Source organism: Canis lupus, chromosome 19 (genome assembly GCF_011100685.1).
Source record: "Canis lupus familiaris isolate Mischka breed German Shepherd chromosome 19, alternate assembly UU_Cfam_GSD_1.0, whole genome shotgun sequence".
In the NCBI taxonomy this organism is placed as follows: Eukaryota; Metazoa; Chordata; class Mammalia; order Carnivora; family Canidae; genus Canis; species Canis lupus.
Genome location: NC_049240.1, coordinates 41,759,771 through 41,783,276, shown reverse-complemented (window position 1 = coordinate 41,783,276; position 23,506 = coordinate 41,759,771). Strand labels below are relative to the sequence as shown.

Here is a 23,506-nt window from a genome sequence, read left to right as displayed (position 1 = left end):
TCAGGAAAAGAATGGATGAAATTTCAGTTTAAGTTCAGGAGCAGAAAATATATCTGCTTAAAGACTCATTCTATGTGTAGTTTTTTCCAGTGCCTGAATACCCCAAGTAGGCAATAAGCCAATTGTCAACAACCAAATGCTAAAGGAATGCCACTAATAGATTCATGGACCACACTAGCCAAGTCTTTGGTAACATTTTAAAATGTATCGCAACCAGAATACACACACACACAGAGTCACATATAGAGCTTCACACATTTTTAAAAGTAAATGTATAAGGTCCAGGAGAAGCAGTCATACATCTGATACAGTACTTGCAGGTATGCAAGATTTTTGAGTAAATGGATGGAATAAGGTGTCTATAATCTGAAAATCATTTACATATTAGTCATGACTTTCTGGATTCAAAGTACTAGCCTAAGAAGATGATGTATTATTTGAGGGCAGGATTTAAAGTATTTGAATACTGGTTTCATTTCTAGATTCTAGCTTTTGTCTTAATACAATTGTCACCCAGTTATAGTTTATGACTTTGTAGCTAGCAAAAAGCTTTGGGTTAAGATTGTAGAGGAAACATCTACGTTTTGCCTGAGAATGAAACAGCTAAATTCCTACTGTTACTGGAAGAATAAGAAAATAATCCCCAGAGGGGGAAAAAAACAAAACAAAACAAAAAAAGCCTACAATCGAGAACTATACCTATGTGTGAAATGGATAATTTGGACATTAGTGGCAATAACCACGTGGTTTTGTTGCTACCAGTAACTGCTTGCGGGGGAGGGTTGTTTCCACTCTTTTAACCAGTGTTCTCCAAAGAGCAGTGCCTGTACCCCTGGGGATAGAATCTCTAGAGGATTGGTTAGAAAATACTAGAGTTTTTATAGTTCATACAGTAGTTTGTTTAAATTTAAAACTGAAATTAAGCTGTAATACGTAGCAGCTGATAGTAATAACCTGAGCTCATCATTAGATGGCCCGGTTATACACTGTGCACCAAGTACTCTGCAGAGACTTTGACAGTGTAGCCCTCACCAGCCAATGCTCAGCATGATGCGGAGGATGCTGCTTTTGGTATTCCTGATTAAATAGATTTACAGTGTATTTAGTTTCAACCATAACTTACAGAATGGGCAAGCAGCTTAAAATAAATTACCGTATGGATAAACTATGGGTTAGAGGGAATACAATAATGCAAATATAGGCAAACTAGACAAAGGCGGAGCTGAAAATTCTTCAATTCCCACAGAAGAATAGAAATTCTCTCATTGATACAATAAGCTTTGTCAGCTGCAGTAGCAGTAAAACAATATTTTTCAGAGAAGGCATTAACAAACTTTAAAATTGAGATCATTTGCACAATCAAATTGTAGCCACTGTCATAAGTGAGGAAACCTTTGCTCAGTCTGTGTAGATATTAAATAGTGACAACTAGAAAAATATCCAAAATCGAGCTTCCAGTGCATGATGCAAACATCTGTAACTTACAGCAAAGAAGTTCTGCACTATTAATGAATATATTTTATTATATCTTTATCCATCCTTTCAATTCAACTTTGTACGTGTTTTATAATACGATACTGGAGCATAATAGTGCAAGAAGAGGATATGTTGAGATGGGTCGTCAAAAACTTTTTACTGAGAAGGTACATGATTTAAAACTTTAGAGACTGTTGCTTTAAACTGTCATGTCTGTTTTTCAGCCATTGTCTCAGAACACGATATTTAAGGAAATTTTACTATGTAAGTTGTTTTATATATTATGGGTCTTTGGATCAAACTGTTTGCTTTCTAAGATGCAAAGGTCTATTACTCAGAGCCATAAGAATGAAGTCTTGCCATTTACAACAACATGGATGGACCTGGAGGGTATTATGCTACGTGAAATAAGCAAGACAGAAAAAGACAAATACCATATGATTTCACTTATATGTAGAATCTAAAAAACAGAATAAGCGAACACAACAAAAAAAGAAAGCCAGACTTACAGATACAGAGAACAAACTGGTGGTTGCCAAAGGTAGGGGTAGGGGGTGGGTTAGGTGAAATGGGTGAAGAGGATTAAAAGGCACAAATTTCTAATTATAAAATAAGTCACAGGGAAGAAAAATGCAGCATAGGGAATAGAGTCTGTAATACACTCATCATGGTGGGCATCTTGTATATAATTTTTGGATCACTATGTTGTACACCTAAATCTAATTTAATGTTATCTGCCAAGTATACTTTAATTAAAAATTTAAAACAAAATAAGATCCAATGACAATTTGCTATGAAGATCATCTAAGTCCACCTGCCCAGTCTTTTGCTTATAATTTGTAAGCTAATTCTTCTCACAAACAGCAACACTCAGAGATCTTTTTGAAGTGCCCACACAAATCTTAGGCAGGAATACCTGTGACATTAATGCCATCTGAACGTTGGCACCATACAGTTCGTTCATTATTGTTCCAAAGACTTGCTTTCCATGTGTAGTGATAACATTTGCCTCCTGCAAGTAAATACGATAACAGCGGTTCTATTATACCTCACATAAAAACAGATAAGCATTGATCAATCAAGGCTGAGAACTGAAAAGTGCTCTTGGTACCTGTACAAGGGCGTGTTTCTAGAACCTGCTGGGGGCAGCTGTCTTGGTTCTCAAAAGACTGAACTATAAATGTCCTTGACCTAGATTGGCGGCCCATTGTCTCAAAGCTTCTTCCATTGATGCAGGTTAATTCGCATGTGCTCCACTCAGACCATTCCGTCAAATGGCAGTCTCCTAGATGATGGTGCAGGACAGGGCAAGGAAAATAATGTGAAAACTAGCACCTGAAAACATTTATGTGGACAGGGTTCACAGTGAGATTTGTGGTGAAGGCACAGTGATGTAGGTTGGTTGTAGGCACTATACATTCTACCTTGACCAATTTTCCACTTAGAATATACTAAGAATGATAATTTTTTTATTTAATCTAGTTCAGCAAGAAAGTATCAAAAGCTAGACGGCCATTACTCCAAATCATGATAGTCTTGTCTAGAGGACACCATGTGTTTTTTACTAATATAGTAAGCTTTTCAAAAGGGAGATACAAAAATGATAGCAACTCAGTTTTCAAAGAGCCACATAATGTCATAAAGTAGACGTTCATTGAAAGCATGTAACAGGAAGAAACTGGTCTCTGAAGTGGAATATCCTTGAGGCTAAATGATGTTTAATATTCTAAACATACATAATTGTGTGCGTGTGTATACACATATATGTGTACATATGTATGTGTTTACACACATGTGGATATATTCAGCCACTTTAAACTTAGGCCATACAAGGTAAGTTGGTTATTAGGATTAAAATCACCTCATGCATTTTCTGTAATTAATAATGACTTTCACGATTACAGAAGGCTTTCATGAACCTACAATCTTACTTGCTCCCACCACACCCTCATTCAGGGATTCATCAACTCAAGGATCCAGTCAACATTTTTTGAGTACTGGCCAGTGTACTAGATGTGGTCGGGTTGGGCATTATTAACACATTTTTCAGACAGAGCAACTATAGGTCCAAGGCACTAGACTCTAGGTCCCTGATAAAACACCAGTGATGTGGCAAAATTTCTACTTCATTCTTAAATTTCCAAATCCAGTGCTTTTTTTGCCTCTCACCTACTTTACCTGCATTGAAGCCGTAGAGGTCTCCCAAAGTGATAACTTTATTGCATTTTTAATTTTGATTAATGCAAAATTTCAGTTTTGATGAGCGCTTCTCCAGAAAAATAAAATAGAAAATGAATTTAAAAATCACCAGGGAAGTCCCTCCCAATCACTGCAAACTGCATACCTGGGCAAGGCACAGAACATGGCTGTTTCAGGATGCTGTCTTGAAAGGGCATTTCTCCACACAGTGCATCATCTACACTTATAGCCAAGTCAGAGATTGAACCATTGTGGACCACACAGGACAGGCTGCGGATCTGGAATCCTTCCCCACAGTCTCCACCCTATCAAAGGAAAGGATGCTGTCAGAATTACCCAAACAGTTAGCATCTTCCATTTTTTGCTCCTACCACCTCTTGCTCAAGAAAATCAGCAGTTTCCTCCTCTTGGGAATTATCTATGATTGTTGACAATAAAGCATCACTGAGCAATTCTCCTAGAGCTGATAGAGAAGCTGAAGTAGAAATGCAAATTTATTCCATGGAATTTATGAACTCAGAATATGACAATTCATTTTGGAACTCAGCCAGGATCGACTGAAAAAAGAACAAACAATACAAAATTTGTCTAGGTATATGTATTAAAATGGCCTAATCCATAATCACTCCCCAAGAGAGCATGTATGGCCGGGGGGCACACATTTCTCTCTCTGCTGTTTTTCTTTTGCAGGGAATTCAGTACTTTCTCATATGGTTTAGATGGGGTTTCTAATAAAACACTGATTTCTTTCCTGCCACAAGAAGTTGTTTTCCCAGCATGCCTCCTGTGTTGAATAATGTTCTTTGAAGGTACTTAATACAAATCCCACTCAGATTTTTCTGGGCAATTAGAAAAAAATTGTGCAGTGTCTCACAGAAACAGAAACTTCGAACAGGAAAGCTCTTAGTGGTTATCTGACCTAACCATCTGCCTGATGAAAGGTTTCCTATTATAACATTTTTGGCAGATACTCATGAGTATTTTCTCCTCAGTTTTTGTCAGGTGCTCATACATCAAAACGAAGTCCACTGGACATTTGGATAGCTTTAGAGAGTAGCTCTGTTTTTCTATAAATACCTTAGAAAACAGAGCTGAAGGCAGAGCTTCTCTGCTAAGGAAGTAAAATCCTAGGATGACAAGAGTCGGGGTAAAGAACTATAGCAGGAATGGAGGAAAAGCAGATACAAGGTAGTGTGTCACCAAGCTGGCCTCAACTTTACAAACAAGCACAGCTGGTTTCTTGGTCACCCGTACCTTCCATGCAGGCCGTGTTGTAACACCAATGTCCCAGTACCATCCGTGATAGGGGAGGGAGGCAATCCCAGGCAATGCCCTTAAACTTCTGAGGAGTGTTACTAAGAAGTTCTCACTAAGTGCAGAAGTCAGTGGAGGAGCTAGAGTTTTCATGACTACTGCTCATACAGTGGGAGAGGGGAGAGATAAGGAGCTAGAGCGAGCTCCCATCTCTGCACTTGTGCTGCTGCAGTCAGGGATGTCATGTGCTATCATCGATGAATTCATTATTAGGTGTTAGTCTGGTAACTATGCCCTGCACTGAGAAACTCGGTTTAATGTTCTTTTTATGCTATTCCCCTTGCTGGGGCCAAAAACTGCTTTCCTGAGGCTTTGGAGCTGCTGTGGCCTTTGGAATGGCAGGAACAGAGGAAGAAGAGGTGGTTGACTAATGCAGTTATGACCGTGGGCCAGGGTATGGAGCAGGTCTGGGGACCGAGGGGCCTGCTGAGCACCAGCCAGGTGCAGGCACTGTTGCAGCAGCTGCTGAGTGCCAAGGGCAGACTACTGGACATCCAGGCTGGTACGGAGTGGCCTCTGAGAAAAATTCTTTACATAATAGGGAATTTAGGATTCAAAGACCTACTGGCAAGAAAGAAAAGGTCCAACATAGAGGAGGTCCAAGTTGTAGCAACTTAAAGCTTGAAAATCTGAATAGGCCCATAAATTGGGGCCATCACCTTTGCTTCTAAATATGTTTGAACAAGAATTATCATTTATCTAAGATGGCAAATCTCACACTAGATTCATCAATACTTCATAATTGCTGTAATCATTTCTATGGCTATTATGAATCTGTCAAAAATGCACCTTAATTTTGAACCTACGTGCAGTTTTGGGGAAATTCAGAGTTAATTCACAGTAGATTCATTTTGCTCTCGTAAATGTTCACTCTCTGAAGTGTAAAATAGTATAAGTTTAATTTCTTTTTTGGGGGAAGGATCTCTCTTGGAAACTATTATTCCAGATGATGGATCCATTGCAGAATTGTCTAAGGTGTTATATTTTGCTATAGAGTACTTGGAGAGAAGAGTCAGAAGACTGCAGCATGTATGAAATTTGAAATTTCCTGTCTGGAACCTTGGGTAACAGAAGATACAGTTGATTCGCGTTTTGTTTGACATTCCAGGAGATGGAGTGTGAAGAAATGACAGGAAACAAGTCTCCATCAGGGATCCCTTTAAAAACCAAGACAAACAATAATATGCTCCTAGTATGTGTCCATAGTCAACCTTAATCTCTTCTATCTTTGACAACAGTGGCCGTAAGAGGAAGAGAAATCAGTATCAGAATGATAATCTCATTCATAAAGCAAGCATTCACTCATTCTCATTCATGAAGCTTTATACACTAGAGACTAAAATCAGACCCAGGCTTCTGTGAGCAAGACTGTCGATAAGCGAGGATTCTCTCACCGACTCTCCACTGTCCGCATTATTAATGGATGTTTTTATATGCTCCGAATTGGCATCTCCACCAGATGTGAAAAGGCAGATGGTGATAATAATCATAATCATAGTTCTTATCAAAATTATAATAGCAACAAATTTATTGAGCTCTTAATGCATGTCAGGTACCATGATAAGCACTGTATAAAAACTATGTAATCCCTACCAAAAGTTCCTAGAGAAATAGGTACCATTGCTACTCTCCTGATAGAGATAAACAAAAACCAAAACAGACTTGGAGAGCTTAATAAGTTGGCAAAATTTACAGAGCTAAGAACTGCCAGAACCTTGACCAAAATTAAGCCCACTAGACTTAGTCTGAGCACCTAAGGCAGATTCATCAACATATGTGTGCATACATGTTATCAACTGAGGAATCTGGAAAGAAAAAGAAAACACTAAAAAAAAAAAAAACAAAAAAACAAAAAAGTGAAGCCTGAGGATAAACACTCCTTGTGCTAATCTCTTTCTATAAGATAATGGCAGAACTGGCACATCCATTGTGCCACTGATAGTCTGATCCACTGGATGGCAGTGGGCCATTTGGACGTCACAGCCACCTTCAGGGAACAAGCTCCCACCCTGTATTTATTTGGCAGAAGTGCAGCTGTGAGAGAAGTGATCTTCCTTTGTGTGCAAAGGTCCACGGGTACTTCCAAACTCAGTAATTCCAAACTCTGATTACATATACATTTAAGAAAAGGCAACCTGCTACAAAGATACTGGGTTATCTGTCTCACAAAGAGTTCACGGTTAGGCTTCAAGAAAAGCAGAAATGCAGCTTGAACTCAGGCAACGTTCATCAGGGAAATACAAATCAAAGCCACAATGAGATACCACCTCACACCTGTGAGAATGGGGAAAATTTAACAAGGCAGGAAACCACAAATGTTGGAGAGGATGCGGAGAAAAGGGAACCCTCTTGCACTGTTGGTGGGAATGTGAACTGGTGCAGCCACTCTGGAAAACTGTGTGGAGGTTCCTCAAAGAGTTAAAAATAGATCTGCCCTATGACCCGGCAATTGCCTTGCTGGGGATTTACCCCAAAGATACAGATGCAGTGAAACGCTGGGACACCTGTGCCCCGATGTTTCTAGCAGCAATGTCCACAATAGCCAAACTGTGGAAGGAGCCTCGGTGTCCATCGACAGATGAATGGATAAAGAAGCTGTGGTCTATGTATACAATGGAATATTCCTCAGCCATTAGAAATGACAAATACCCACCATTTGCTTCGACGTGGATGAAACTGGAGGGTATTATGCTGAGTGAAGTAAGTCAATCGGAGAAGGACAAACATTATATGGTCTCATTCATTTGGGGAATATAAAAAGTAGTGAAAGGGAATAAAGGGGAAAGGAGGAAAAATGAGTGGGAAATATCAGAAAGGGAGACAGAACATGAAGACTCCTAACTCTGGGAAACGAACTAGGGGTGGTGGAAGGGAAGGAGGGCGGGGGATGGGGGTGACTGGGTGACGGGCACTGAGGGGGGCACTTGGGATGAGCACTGGGTGTTATTCTGTATGTTGGCAAATTGAACACCAATAAAAAATAAATTTATGGGATCCCTGGGTGGCGCAGCGGTTTGGCGCCTGCCTTTGGCCCAGGGCGCGATCCTGGAGACCCGGGATCGAATCCCACGTCGGGCTCCCAGTGCATGGAGCCTGCTTCTCCCTCTGCCTGTGTCTCTGCCTCTCTCTCTCTCTCTCTCTGTGACTATCATAAATAAATAAAAAAAAAATTAAAAAAAAAATAAAAATAAAAATAAATAAATTTATTATTAAAGAAAAAAAGAACTCCGGCAACGTTCAACTCCTTTCATCATGATTCCCTTTCTCTTTTGCCTCTTTTTTTTTTTTTTTGGCATGTCACCTTCTATGTTCATTCTCCCTTCTGAGTGACTTATTTTAGCTACAAGGCAGTAAAATGTGGCAGGTAAGGGTTCCTAAATACACTATCTATCTTCAAACAGCTTCAGTTCCATTCGAAATTTTTAAGGAAGAATGCTGAATGAGCTGTTTGGGTAAGAACAATGAACTACAGACTTGTTTTTCAAGAGCTTTGCCTGGATTAGGTTGAACTGCGGAGTTTCCTCCTGATTGGAGGTGCCAATGAACAAGAATAAGCTCAGCTAGAAATCAGAAGCAGCTCTGAAATTTCTGGATACACTTGCTGCTAGGGTCTCCAAGGGCCTCCAAGCCTGGGTATCTCCAATGGATGCCAAGCCCCTCAGCCCCACACTGGCAATTCTACAGAAAATGTTCATAACCCACCACTCTTGCTCCTATCATTCTCCAAAAGCTTAGTATGTGACAGCAAAAGGAAACCCTACATGTGGCAGTGCCCCATAATGTCCCCAGACAAGTGGGCAGATCTGTATGTTTGAAAAAGGCTCCTTACCCCCGAGAAAAGAAAAAGGGAAGGCATGAAAGAACATGTATGTTGTATGCCTGGAAAGACTTGGAGCAGGGGGTTTTTATCAGGCCTCTTCCCTTTTCTCCCTGCCCTCTTAATTTTTTCTCCCTTCCCCTGCAATGGGTTCCTGAATTCTTTGAGTTTATTTTCTCTACTCTGTCAATAGTTATCACCGTGCTAAGGAAAAATATTCCTTCCATTTCTTTATTGGGATTCCAAGCAGCATTTAAAAATTGCTGAAAATTTAGTAAAGAAGATTTTCGACTAGTAGACAAAGTATCCATATTTAAAGCCATTAGGTTACTATTGAATTAATGAGCATGGTTATCTTATTTTCTGTAAAAAGAGACTGAACAAATGTAGCACACATTTTTGTTCCTCTGGGACTTATTAAAATACATGGGCATTTAACTTCTGCAAGATAGTAATGCTGCATGACAATGTCATCCTGACAGGAACACTAAACATCTCTATGAGAATACTCTGCAGATTTCTTAACACATAATCACAATTATTGTTACCTAATTAAAATGTGCTTTGCAATATGAACCGAAGGATAAACTAGTAAAATAAGAAAATAAAGAAAATCAATGTGCTTTTTCTCACACAAGAAACCACAGAGAAAATGTGGTGGAGGATCTTTGCTGATCCAGCAAAAGCTCTGGGTATATGATATATGATGTTGCGAGGCATTTATATTTCAGGTCAATAAAAAAGTAATCATTGAGGAAAATGGAGTAACCTTGGTTCGTGTAATAATGTTAAAATATAACTTTCATACACTTTTGGTTTTCTGCCCATATGCAAGATTTTGCCTAAGCCTAAAAATGCCTCTTTTAAGAAATACGGTACCCAGCAAGCTATGCATTTCCATTGCATCAGGGTTTTGCCTAATTAAATAACACTTGATATTTTCAAGAAGCCAAGAACATAATATTGTATTCCTGAGGCTACCTAAGAGAATGAATGAAAGCCCCTTGACCCTGTTAGAATCAGTGCCTAATGAATGGCTATTTTCCTAGCAACAACACTTGGCATGAGGTTAGACTTTTGGTTGTAGTTTTGCATGAGCTCTATTGTATAAAAATACATCGTGCCAGGCCCCTGGTGCTGTAAAATTTATTCCATCAGTGCATAGGTTGCCCAGATGCTTCAGATGTACTAAGCAGCATTTCTTTAAGTATCATCAGGTGACCTACCTCCAATTTACATGTGGACCAGTTTCCGAGGACCCAGCTGTAGCAGGGTGTCACTGGGCAGGTTTTCTGCTGGGTGAGCTCTGTGGGGCACGGCCGTCCTTCTCCTTGGGTTGGCATAATTATAAATCGAGTCCGGCTCATTCGACCTAAAATGATAAGGAAGGCGTTGGCTTTTTGTTTACAGTCTGGCTTAGAAAGGGAATTAAAAGACAGAATGTTGCCTGACATGCATAAGTCTTCATAAAATATGCTGAACTTTGTCATGGCTGGCTCTCAGGTTTCCTGCCATTTTAAGTTAGGTCTCTAGGGCCACACAGGTTCTATAAGGTCTGCATAATGCTTCAGGTTTTGGAATTCTGTCTGCCTTCTACTTCTTTAGTCTTCTGAACTCCAAACTCTGTGTTGTTGCCCAGACTGACCCTGTAAACACTGGGGGAATGTTTGTTAATTCAACAAATATTTATTAAGCTCCAGTATGATCTAGGCGTCTTGCTATGTGCTAGGGATACAGGGATGAAATTGCCAGATATAGCTTCTGCCCTCATGGAGCTTGTATTTTAGGCTAAGATTAAAAATATTAAAAATAGAGTTGTATCTTTGTTAGGTTCTAAATTAGCAAGAAGAGGAAAAATTGCACACAACCCAAATTACTCTAGAAAATTACTTAGGAAGGTGCCACTCCAAGGTTTCCAGGCTATCTCTCAATTAATATGGACAATCTTCCTACAATTTAGGGCCAAATTCTTTTTTTCATAAGATAAAGTTGTTAGCTTCTGTGAAGGAGGCATTATGTTTGAAAACACATGTTCAAATACCAGTATTCCATTTCATATATATATTTAAAAAAAGGGAAACTGGTTAATGGGAATAGCCAAGGAAAGAGCAAGGTACCCATGTCATTTTATGCCCACTCAGAGGCATCAGGTCATAAACCCATTAAAGGAGAATAATGGACAGAATTTAAATGTCCATGTTTCTCCCTTGCTCTCTCCCCCATTCAATCCTGTCCTCAACTTTTTTGTTGTTGTTGTTGTTGATGAGGTACTATATGCAAGTAGTTTGTTATGGGGATATATGCCAATCTGGAAGAAATCAGAAAATACTTCCGTGAACAGCTGACCTTTAAGCAGAAGTCTAAAGTCAGCCAGACATGATGTACAGAAAGTGTCTCATGCTGAAGAAAGGACATGTAAAGAAGTCCTGAGATGCAAAGGAGTAAACCCTATTTGAAGAACTGGCCGAAGGCCAATGTGGCCGAGAAAGAGATAGATGAAGGATAGGTTGAAGCAATGCCATCAAAGCTGTTTAAAGTGGGATCCTTTAGTTGATATCAAAGATTCTAGATTTATATATTAAGAAAAATGGAAAGCTAGAAAGGACTTCAACACAGAATTCACTTGAAAGCCCTGGGTAGGAGTAATTCTCAGATGCCCTCAAGTTCAGAGACAAGTAAGAGTGACTCACCTTTCAGTGGACTAGACCTCTTACTGGCCACCAGAAGATTTTTTTTTTTTTTTTAAGATTTTTACCTATTTATTCATGAGAGACACAAAGAGATGCAGAGCGAGAATCAGGCTCCCTGCAGGGAAGGGACTCAATCCTAGGACCCCAGGAGCAAAACCTGAGCTGAAGGCAGATGCTCAACTACTGAGCCATCCAGGTGCCTCTGGCCATCAGAAGATTGGGTTTTGTGGTAAACTAATTCTCTCTGAGAAGACCTTTGAGGAAAACAGGAAAACTAGGAGGTTTTGGGTTTTGTTTTAAATTAGGCTCCACTCCCAGTGTAGAGCCCAACACAGGGCTTGAACTCACCACCCTGTGATTGAGACCTGAGCTGATATCAAGAATTGGATGCTTGGGATCCCCAGGTGGCCTGGTGGTTTAGCGCCGCCTTCAGCCCAGGGCGTGATCCTGGAGTCCTGGGATGGAGTCCCACATCAGGCTCCCAGCATGGAGCCTGCTTCTCCCTCTGCCTGTGTCTCTGCCTCTCTCTCTCTCTCTCTCTCTCTCTCTCTTTCTCTCTCTGTCATGAATGAATAAATAAAATCTTAAAAAAAAAAAAAAAAAAAAAAGAATTCTATGCTTAACTGACTGAGCCACCCAGGCACCCCTAGGAGGTTCTAATCACTGCATGCTCCATTCCTTGAGGTTTGGGCTTCTGTCCCTACCATGGTGCTTCACATATATTAGGCACTAACTGAATATTTGTTTAATTCATATTTTCATGATATCTAGTATCTGAAAATATGTGATGATATATCAATACAATTATTGAGCAGGTACCAAATACTAAGGTAATATTCTAAATACTGACATGCTGAAGAATATTTACAACCCTAAAGGAAAATTCTTCCTATATTATGGATAAGGAAAATGAGGGAGACTTTAAGTCACTTGTCTAAGGTCAAAAAACATGAGTAAGTTGCAGAATAGGATTCAAACTCAAAGTTTTGTTCCAGAGGCTGCTGTATTAGCCCTGGGTTGAGAGAGCAAGGATAGCTACTTACCATAGTTTTTCATAGGAAACATAAAAAGAACTTTGGATGAAGGTAAAATTTGAGTCAACAATGACACATGCTTGGTAAACAACAGTATTGACCCATTCTGCAAGTGCCAAGTTCCTATGAAGACGATGCATTTTTGAACTGGTGTTCCTTCAAGCATCACTTAAATCATACTGGTTGGACACATTCGTATGAAATGTTGCCCCTGCTTGGTGAATGCATTTGGCTCAAGATTTTACATTAATTCTTGCTTGAATACTCTTCAGTTTTATAATAATCTTTATGTTTATTCTCTTGACCTAAATGCCTGTTACCCTAAACGTCATTATAATTGCATTCTATTCTATCCATCGCTGTGAGAATAATAGCAATGCAGTGTTGCCTTTATCACAGCTAAAGAGGCTCTATTTTATTACAAGCAAATAATTTCTAGTTTGTTCTTGAATTGGTGGCATGCAGATGGCCATTACTTTGGAACTTTTAAAAATTATTTCTATTAAAGTGACTGATATCTTTTGCTGGACATAGAGGTGGGGGGAACCTAATGTATTCAACAGAAAAAAATGATGCTATTACTTTTTGAAATGATGAAGTCTTAAAATCATTCATTGAAAGCACAGCCATATGACTTCCTCTGCCTTTTGCTATCCTAACACAAAAATAAGGTTTTCAAACAATGCCAATTACTACCAAGAACACATTTTTAAAACCATAGAGCTTATAATAATCCTACGTTTTGAAGTATATTGTCTTGTTTAAATGGCTAATATTAAAGTTCAATGACAAAAATATTGCTAATGAAGGTATGAGTGTATAAAAGGTTTCTGTGGGGTACTTAATATCTTTTATTAAGTTCCCTTTTAAAAAAGATCTTATTTATTTATTTTGGAGGGCAAGAACATGAGCAGGGAAGGACCAGAGGGAGTAGACTGCTCACTGAATAAAGATGTGGTGTGTAATACACACACACACACACACACACACACTGGAATTATTACTCAGCCATCAAAAAATTGAAATCTTGCTATTTGCAATGACGTGGATGGAACTAGAGTGTATTATGTTAAGTAAAATAAGTCAATCAGAGAAAGATAATTATCATATGATCTCACTCATGTGAATTTAAGAAACATAACAGAGGATCATAGGAGAATACAGGAAAAAATAAAATAAGATGAAATCAAAGAGGAAGATAAACCATGAGAGACTCTTAACCATAGGAAAGAGATTGAGAGTTACTGGAGGGGAGGAGGTAGTGGGATGGTGTAACTGGGTGATGGACATTAAGGAACGCATGTGATGTAATGAGCATTAGGTATTGCATAAGACTGACAGGGATGCCTGGGTGGTTCAGTGGTTGAGTGTCTGCCTTTGGCTCAGGGCATGATCCCGGGGTCCTGGGATCAAGTCCCACATCAGACTCCCTGTGACGGAGGCAGGGCTCAATTCCAAAACCCCAAGATCATGACCTAAGCCTAAGTCAGCCACTTAACCAAGGCACCCCTCTTTTTTCTCTTAAGTCAGGTATTTGGGTTATATAAATAAATCAGAGAAAACACCCCCCAAGTTATTCACTCTTTCACAAATTCTGAAGTTGTAAATATTAAATCTAGCTACATGGAATACAGGTGGTATCAATAAGGAGGTCCACCATCTCCAATGGTAGTAGTCTAAAATTGCCTGGGATCCCACATACAAAACTGGATGGAATATTCAATCAAGCAATATCTCTTAACACTGATTATTCTAAAAGGAACCTGTAAAATCAGGAGCCTAAAGAAATTGTTTTGGTGATAGTAAATTTTCATGTGACGGGTAAAGCAGTGGAAAATGTGGTCAAATTAAAGATATTTAAAGTTTCAAGGTGATATAGAATATAAGAAAAAGAGAATTTTAAAATAGCTGATGTATGGTGAAAAGAAACCTGGACTTGGCATCAAAATTCTCTAGTTGAAAACAGTTCTCTCAAATTAACAGCTCATAAATGATGTGACTACATAGAAGTATTTTAACTCCTCTGAACATGAATTTCCTCTTCTGTAAAATAAAGTATACAGAAAGTTCTTATTTTCTGAGGATAATTCATGCTGGGGAAAATGCCACTTAATAATCAATCTGCTTGGGCAGCCCAGGTGGCTCAGCGGTTTAGCACCACCTTCAGTTCAGGGCCTGATCCTGGAGTCCCAGGATCGAGTCCCACGTCAGGCTCCCTGTGTGGAGCCTGCTTCTCCCTCTGCCTGTGTCTCTGCCTCTCTCTCTCTCTCTCTCTGTCTCTCATGAATAAATAAATAAAAAATCTTAAAAAAATAATCAATCTGCTTAAATGGGAATTAAATTATTTTTAATAAATAACAAAGTCTAAATGTGACTTTTTCTGGAACTGAAAGGTATGCAGGTGAGTTTATTTGATCTAATATCAACTACCATGTAGAGGATAATTGCAATAATGAATCATTAGGATGAATAATAAATCAGCTACTAATATTTCTCATGTAATTTTATAATTACCCTATAAAATCAATTTTTCATGACTGGCTTTTGTAGTTTGGTCATCAGGGTCTTTGGCCTTCCACTCACTTTTCATCAATTTTCTCAAGTGCTCCCTCTAATCTTTGGTGTACAGATTGTTCCATTTTGTATCCTTTTGTTCTGGGTACAGAAGCTATTTGCAGCTAGAGACCGAAGATGAAATGACGGAACATGTCAGTGTAGAAAGGTTGTTGGTTGAGGGATGGCTTCATACATGGCCAGTTCATTAGTGAATATTTTGACATTATAAAGGGTTTGGCTTCCTCAGAACTCACAATTATGCTGATTCAGGTGAAAAATACTGAGATGACAAGATTCCTGAGAGTCATCTCATCTTGATTATATAAATTAAAAAATACCATATATAAATCACCTTAACAGTATGTCTAAAATAAACAGTATGTCTAAAATATAGCAAACTTCTATTTTTAACCTTTATTTTAATAACTAATATTTCATATCTATTCCTAGAACGGGCCTTGGCTGCTTTTACTGGTATTCTACATGGCTTATGATACGAAATGCATGCAACTATGAAATCCTTAATGATTCCCAACCCACCAAACGTCTTACACCATAGCTTGGATTTCTTCTGCCCTCAGAATAAGAGTGAAGATTGCTACCATGCATAAACTAGTGCTTCCAATCTGAAAATAGGGGCATTTTCTTTGACACTCTGTCTGGATTCCCCTTGTTTGGTTTATGTTTTTCAATAAAAGTAAAAGATACAGGACTAGGAATCTCTTTGGAACCTGAATTCAATAGTAGCTATAGATAAGGTGTTTAACAAGCAGTACCAATGAGATGTAGAAACAGAAATTGACTCTGTTCATCTACTCATCAGGCTATAAAAGAGAGAAAAGGACTCCTTTACAAAATATGTTTCCAATTTAATAAAGACCCAAATTATAGTAGGGTATGTTAGCTAGCAATTCTCTGAGTCTTTTCCTCTCCTCTCTTGAGGAATATTGGGAACTCATTATGAGCAACAGTGATATTGGACCTACTGTTAAATTAGCAATAATTACTTGCAATGAAAGAAAAAGAATTACATGGTAAGAACTCGATTAAAAAAACAGACAACGAAAAAAAAAACAGACGAGATACACAAATGGTAACACACACACATACACACATGCACACACCACATACATACCCAAAGAGAAGCCTATATTGGTACCTGCATATAGGTTTAAAGCATATTGGATCACATTCTCATTGAAGTATTCAGACTTTACTCTGGGGCTCCACTGACAAAGGGAATGTGGAAAATATAAGCAGTAAAAAACCTCTCAAAACTGTTTAAGTATTTGTTAATTTATAAATTCATAAAAGGAAATGGAGTCAATGCAATTGTTCTCTGACCAGACTTTCAGATCCAGGGAGCCAGCCATCATGTATCTTTACGTTGCACGCTTTACACAATAGTTCTTCTGTGGCCCTGACTATGGTCACTAGATTAAATGAAAATTATGGTTTTGATGGCTCTGGACAGTTTGAATATGACCAGGCAAACAATGCAAAGTATGTATGTAGGGGACAGTGAAAAAGGAAATGCAAGAATAATGAGCAATAAAGAATATACCTGTTTTAACCTTAAATAGTTCATTAAGTAAAATATCTGAGCAATTTAGAGGAACATTCCCATAAACTCCAATGCACTGTAGACATATAAATATAGTAACAGTAGTATAAGAAGTCACTCTGAGCTTATAGCATGTTATTTGAATAATATGACTGGTTTGCTTTCCACTTGGGCATTATTTCTTTTAAGTAGGAACTGAGTTTTCAAGGCTTATGCATAATTGTTGGCAAGGAATGGTCTTCCAGAGCTTACATCTACAAGGGACTGGCCAACTTATACTATGAAGGATGGGGCTCAATGTCACTAACCTTGATTTGATGGTGGTCCTTTCTGATGTGCACTGATCAATTAGGTTATTGAATACAGTGTTTCCACTTTTAAGTATTTCTTCCTATGAATTTATTCTTAAGCTTTTGGTGCCTGCTACTTAATATTAGTAGCAAATACTAGCAGATGACAAAATAAAAAGAAGCAAGGGGATCCTAGCAAAAACCTCATTAATAGCTGGTCATGTCAATCTATTAATCAATTTTTATCATATATGTTTCTGGTTAAGGCAATTTATTGTATAATACCTTTTGTCATTGCGAAAGTATTCCTTGTTAGGAAGGGAGGGACTAAGTTACTTAAGTGAATATAATGTGCTATGATACAGAGGTGATACAGCATATTCTTGCTTAGTTCTTTTTCCTTCCTTACCCTTCTTGCTTTGTGGCCCCCTTCTCCTGAGAGCATCTGTTCTTCCCACCACCCTCAAATAAATCACTTCAACAAGAATCTCAATCTTAGACTCTGCTTTAGACACAGTTATTACTATTCTCACTTCATAAACTGAAGCTCAAAGAGTTAAATATTTTTTGCAAGATCACCCAGCTAGCAGGATTGGAACAAAGATCTATACTACTCCAAAAGCATGTGCTTCTCAAAGGTTTTCATCTGGTCCAAGTCAGGCATCAGGTGTTATGCTGTAATTGTCAGACTACTTGGATAAGACTGAGATATGTACTTAGTCTACTCTGCAATAAATATGTTGTCTAGGGACAACACAGGGTGTTGAGCCACTGGGTGGCTCAGCGGTTGAGTGTCCGCCTTTGGCTCAGGGTGTGGTCCTGGAGACCCGGGATCGAGTCCCACATCAGGCTCCCTGCATGAAGCCTCTTTCTTCCTCTGCCTCTGTTTATGCTTCTCTCTCTCTATGTGTCTTTCATGAATGAATAAATAAAATCTTTTAAAAAATGTGTTGTCTGTATTAATAAATTTCCTATTTTCTTTTAGTAAAAAAAGTAATTATAGTACTAATGTCTTCCACTCTGATAGCTCTTTATTGTTTTGGGTACTTGTCAGTAAATTTCTGAAAGCATTGGAAGGTTACAGTGTCTAAAATGTTCAGTTAATTTCATGGGGCTCTTTAGACTGGAATCTACTATTTAATTATCTTGAAAATATCACTTTGAGGTGCCTGGCTGGCTTTGTTGGTAGGATGTTTGACTCTTGATTTTGGTGTCGTGAGTTTGAGCTGCAAGTGTGGTGTGGGGTTTACTTAAAAAAACAACAAAAAAGTACTGCCTGGATCTTTTTTTTTATCAAAGTTTAAGTGTAAACATTGTTTTAAATATACACTCTGGTGAAGGTGGATTTGGAATCAATGTTGTTCTCTAATGTAACAGAGTGGGAAAAAAATTTGGCCCTGATCTGCAACTGATCTTTGGCCTATGGTTAGCATTGCTACAGATGGAAGACATGGTAACAGTTCTGCATTCAGAGCTATGGTCCAAGAGTTTCCCCTATAGAGGGATTCCTTGGTCTATCTGAAAATTGCTGCAGGCACCCAGATACCTGTCATCCTAGAGAACACTCAATCAGGCAAGATAAAGGTTCCATAAGCCTTTCATAGTAAAGTAGGCTAGTCCGAACCCTATCTATCTAGGAGTGAGGTCAGCTAAGTAAGAAATAACAAGATCATAGTTTTAGAGATCAAGACAGACAATGGTATCATGCATTAGGACAGAAGATTAGGCACCTTTGGCTTTGCTTGGAAATACAGAGCTCCAGACTTCGTAGTGTGCTCTGGGCCACTCACTTCCCATTCTACTCACAACAATCACATGTCAGTCCCATTAAAAGCTAACAAAACTTGATAGACCACTGTAAAAACCTATACATAGCAGAAATATCTCAATAAGGAGCTTCCATTGTGATGCAAGGGCAGAGAGAGTGATTCTGGCTGTCCTGCAGCTACAGTGTCCATCAGAGTCAAATGTTTCCCTGGTAGTATTGTCTCCTTGCAGCTACATCCCAACTGATGGACTAGATAATATGCAACATTATTGATTATGAAATAAGTATACATTTAGGAGGCTTAAAAATCTGAGGGACTTCTTAAAATCCTTACCACCCTTTGTGTTCCAATCTGAGATCCATTTTGTCTTATTTTTTAAAATATCTATAAGTTATGAGAATTTTTACAAAAGTGATACACAGGGCCATGGACATAGCATAAACATACACAAGTACAGTGTCAGATGCAAAGGGGCAAAGTGGAACAAAGGGGGCTTTGGAGACACCTGAACCCGGGTTTGACTCTTTCCTTGGTAACTGACAAGCTACATGACCTTGAGCAGGTTACCTGTTTATCACCTCACCTGTAAAGTACTGCCTATGCCTATACTTTGTAGTGTTGTTGTAACAAGTTCCTAAAACACTCCTGGCTATAACATCTGTGTCTCTGACCAACAGATGTTAAAAAGCAATTATTGTAACATTTCATCAGTTTACAGATAAAAAGTAGTGCAAGTGAGTTCTGCAAAACCTCGTTCAAAGTCCTACAACTTGCCATGGGAAAAGCCAGCTTGACAGCTCAGATCTTCTGGTTTCCTGTTCAGTCTTTTGTGTTCCCCATTCTGCCGTTCTAATAATTTAGCTTCTTATTCTCTTGTCATAGGAACTAATTGCTTGATATAAGAAATATGTTTGAAGTGTTATAACTGTTGGACTGTGCCTGATAAAGGATACCACACTGGAAATACAGACACTAAAAATGACAGTTATACAGACACTAAAAATGACGGTTACTAGCTTACCTTTGCTAAAAAATAATAATAATAATAAGCAAAATCACTAAGTTGTGGTACTTTGGAGTTAATACAAAATTATTTTTTCATTATAGGCTAGAGTTGACAGAAAAATTATATGCCAACTGGGAAACAAAGAATCAGGCTGGATTACATAATATGGAAATTATAAACTCATATACATTGAATTAAAAATATGAAATAGGAAAGAAATCATAGTTTGGGATTAATGACATTCTTAGAGTGTTATCAGTTAAATAATAATCATGAATAATTCATGATATGCTAAATTTAGGGAGTTCTACATTCCATTGAACTGATGAAAATTCAACAAAGAACATGACTAATCCAAATATTAAGCTCTTCTATTACAAGCTTTGATCTTTGAAATCTATCTAAAAAAGATCCCTTAGTGGAAGCTTAGAATCAGTCTCTCTCTAACGTGAAATAAATTGGATTCGAACTGTTCTGACCTTGAAATCTTTAACACAATTAGAAAGTATATGCCAAGCATCAGGTGTACATTAAAGAGGCAATCCAGACACTTGGAAAATAAAGGAAGAGCTCATTTCAAAATCTCTTCCCAGATCAATGTAGTTCTGTGGATCTGATGGCGAAGTATGGCTTGTGAGGGAGCATCTGAGACATCTAGCACACCAGCGTTTGCCTGACAGGAGCAAATTTATAAACTGAGACAACTAACTGTGTGAACTTTTTTGCCTTTGATAAAGAAGTCAGCCGAGAGCCGCAGGTGCTGGAGTCAGACTCCCGTGCAACTTGCTTGCCCACTTTAATGCGACTAAATAAACTATCTCTTCTCATGGTTTCTGTCCCATTGCCACCACCAGTTGAAAAAATGAAAGCGGCTCATACAAAAGACAGCCGCTGGCACACTGTCTCAGAAGGGAGAAGGTACAGATGCTTTTCAATGATAGTTTCCAATCCTTTCAGCTCCAGAGTTTGGTCTCTTTTAAGAAACACATTCATCTGTGCCATACATTTTTGCTTTTGATTATCACTGTTTGCTTATTGCTTTTAGGTCGTGCTGCACGAGGATTAAGGCATGATCTAAATACACAATTCTCTCATTTTGGACACATTACTATCTGCCCATGGCGGGGGTAGGTGATGATCAGAAAACAGTGGTGCTCTTAAGACTGGAGCTGCAACTGGGGAGAAGTTTGGGAGCTGTGGGGTATAATGTAATGTAACCACAAAGGCTGCCTCAGCAATATCAGAGGGTGGGTGTTTAAAAATTCTATGGCTATGTGTCCTATTCTCCTTTGTACCGTTCAATTTATTTAAGACTGAAATAGGGCACAAATATAATTAGAAAAATACTTTAGTTTTAGGTTTTTGTCTGTAGGTCCTGACAGCCTTGCATGTTAGAGGTAGTCAGAAAATGCTTGTGAAGTTGAGTAAGAGCACTATCCCACTATCCCCCACTCCCGTGCAAAATACTTGATCTCCTTATGCTCCGTCACATGATCTGTTTGGGTTTCCTCTTGGACACTGGCCATTTTTGTGTTTATTTTCTCGGTTATTTGCTATCTGTCTTGTCATCACCATCCAATTTTCTACTGGAATATTTCTTTAATAAAGTCAAGGGACTCTGTTTGCCTGGGGTCCTTTCTCTTCCCTACAGTGTGGCCTCAGCTGTTGGGAGAATGCCCAACACTCTGAAAGCATCCGATGAATATTTGTAAAACGTATGAATACACTTCTACAATCCTGTCTTCGAGAGCAGATGTCTAAATAGCACGGTCACCATATAATTTATTTTTCACATTGCCACTTTTGACAATGAAAGAAGACACTGTAGGTGCCAGGATAACAGGTAAAAAAATTCAATCTTTGTTGGATGAATAAAAGGAACATGGAATATACACTCATTTAGATCACTGGAGGGTCTGACAGATATCAGGATTATGGAATAATACCTTGAATTAACATTTTATTTATTTAAAATTCAAATAAATTTTAATTTTAAAATATGCTTTATTATTTAAAAATTATTTTAAAAGTATTTTATTATTACATCTAACAATTCAGAAGATCGAGACATCTAAAGGTCAAGAAAGGATTCCCAAGAAGATATACTAATAGACCCTTATAAATTGGCTAGAGGTGGTTTATAACTAGTGTTACATTGAATGCCAAGGGATACTACTTATTTGACTTCCAAATGTTTTATGCAACTTGATTTCTCTAAGTAGTTAACTTTTCTTCCTCAGTCCCAGTGGTATGTTAGTTCACAAAATTACTTCCTTAGGAAACCCTTGATTGTTTCTCTTTATTATTCTGAGGCTTAGAAAAGGTGAATTTAAGTTCAAACTCTAATTATCCTAAAATTCTCCAATAGTGGGATTCAGATATGGAAAGGTTTTTCTTTTGTTTTTGTCTAACAAACGGGCTGTTGCATCCACAGTACTAACAGAGCTGTTTGAAAAATTAAAGTAATACCTGAACACTAAACCTACAGTTAAGGCTCTTATTTTTAAAGGTAGCATATTAGCATAACACAGAGATATGTCGAGTTTCACTGACTTTATACAGTGGCAGAATTAGGACTGCCAGGCAAAAATAATAATAAACAGATATATCGCCTTTGCATTGAACACATTCTTGTCCTAAGTAATGGTACTTATGAATATGCATTTAGTTAGAAGGTGAGGAAAACTGGCAGGGGTTGGCTGCCTTTGGGCTCGTGATCCAGTCTGTAGGCTCGTCCCCTTTGAGTTTTCTCCTATGATCCAGAACCACATGAGCAATGACAGATATTAATTGAAATTCCTCCTATGTGTCAGTTACTGTGCTCATGGAAACTGGGTGGGGGGAGGGGGGATTTACCCACGAAGAACCCAAACAAGGTCTTTGGCCCCTCAGGTATACAGAGTTACAAGTGATTCAATATGGGTGTGAGAAGAGAGTAACAGGAGGCAGTAGTGAGGGGAGTGATGGTAAGATGTTCCACCTAAGGAAAAGTAGCACACACTCAAGGGTGTGAATGAAATACACTGTATTAGAACAGAGAGAGCCAATGTGCCGATGGAGGGTGATGGACATAGAGAGGCAGGCATGGGTGAGATCCTACACGTCCTTGTGGATCACATTTACAGTACAGACTTCATCCTTTCTCTACTTTTCCATGCTACCCTTTACCATTGTAAAAGTCACACTCCCCAGAAGACCCATGAGGACAAGATTGCAGTGTTTATAGCTGTGGAATAGCCAGGGTGAGTCATTACCGGACAGAGGAGCAACCAGTTCTGACAAAAGACATCACTAGTATGAAAAACACCTCTCATTTGTATGAGTCTGTAGTGAACTCATCAACATACAATATCACCTGTTTGCTTGTTTACCATCTGTTGTCCTACGACTATATAGTAAACTCCATGAGAAAAGGGCAAGTGTCTACCTCCCATCCACTGCTGCATCCCTAACACACTGAACTAGAACTAGCACATGGGTATTTGTTTAATGGCTAAATGACTCTTCAGTTAATAGGAAAACAATTGTTCAACTTTGAGTTTTTAAAATACACTTAGGCTGTTATTATAATGTATAGATTTTAAGTGGGGTGAAAGGATGAGAAATGATATTGGGAGACAGAGTGACTAAGTCTATAGAATTTTCCTTGAAAGATCCTAGGGAGTCTCTAATGACCCTTTCTACTATTGAGGGCTAAGAACATGGAGATGGAAATTAACATACAATAAATACCCATGATGTGTCAATTACTGTGCTAGGTGTTCATATACTTTGTATCATTTAATTCTCAA

The 23,506-nt window shown here is 38.5% G+C and overlaps 1 protein-coding gene and 1 long non-coding RNA gene across 21 annotated transcripts in view; one reads left to right on the top strand and one right to left on the bottom strand.

The window, feature by feature from the left end:
• The window catches only part of LOC102154499, a 310,721-nt gene extending 294,763 nt beyond the window's left edge, over nucleotides 1-15,958 (top strand). For 4 of the 20 annotated variants that reach the window (XR_005374227.1, XR_005374231.1, XR_005374226.1 and 1 more), the window contains one exon: nucleotides 15,537-15,951. This is a non-coding gene — a long non-coding RNA (uncharacterized LOC102154499). Of the gene's footprint in view, nucleotides 1-15,536 lie in introns of all 20 variants that reach the window. The other 16 variants (XR_005374225.1, XR_005374224.1, XR_005374221.1 and 13 more) reach the window with 10 other exon arrangements.
• THSD7B (thrombospondin type 1 domain containing 7B) overlaps nucleotides 1-23,506 on the bottom strand; it is a 725,201-nt gene that overhangs the window by 15,067 nt on the left and 686,628 nt on the right. The window contains exons 20-23 of the mRNA XM_038565098.1: nucleotides 10,033-10,178; nucleotides 3,821-3,980; nucleotides 2,588-2,761; nucleotides 2,393-2,488 (exon numbers count right to left, since the gene is read on the bottom strand). Coding sequence (XP_038421026.1) covers nucleotides 2,393-2,488; nucleotides 2,588-2,761; nucleotides 3,821-3,980; nucleotides 10,033-10,178 — 576 coding nt within the window. The remainder of the gene's footprint in view (nucleotides 1-2,392; nucleotides 2,489-2,587; nucleotides 2,762-3,820; nucleotides 3,981-10,032; nucleotides 10,179-23,506) is intronic.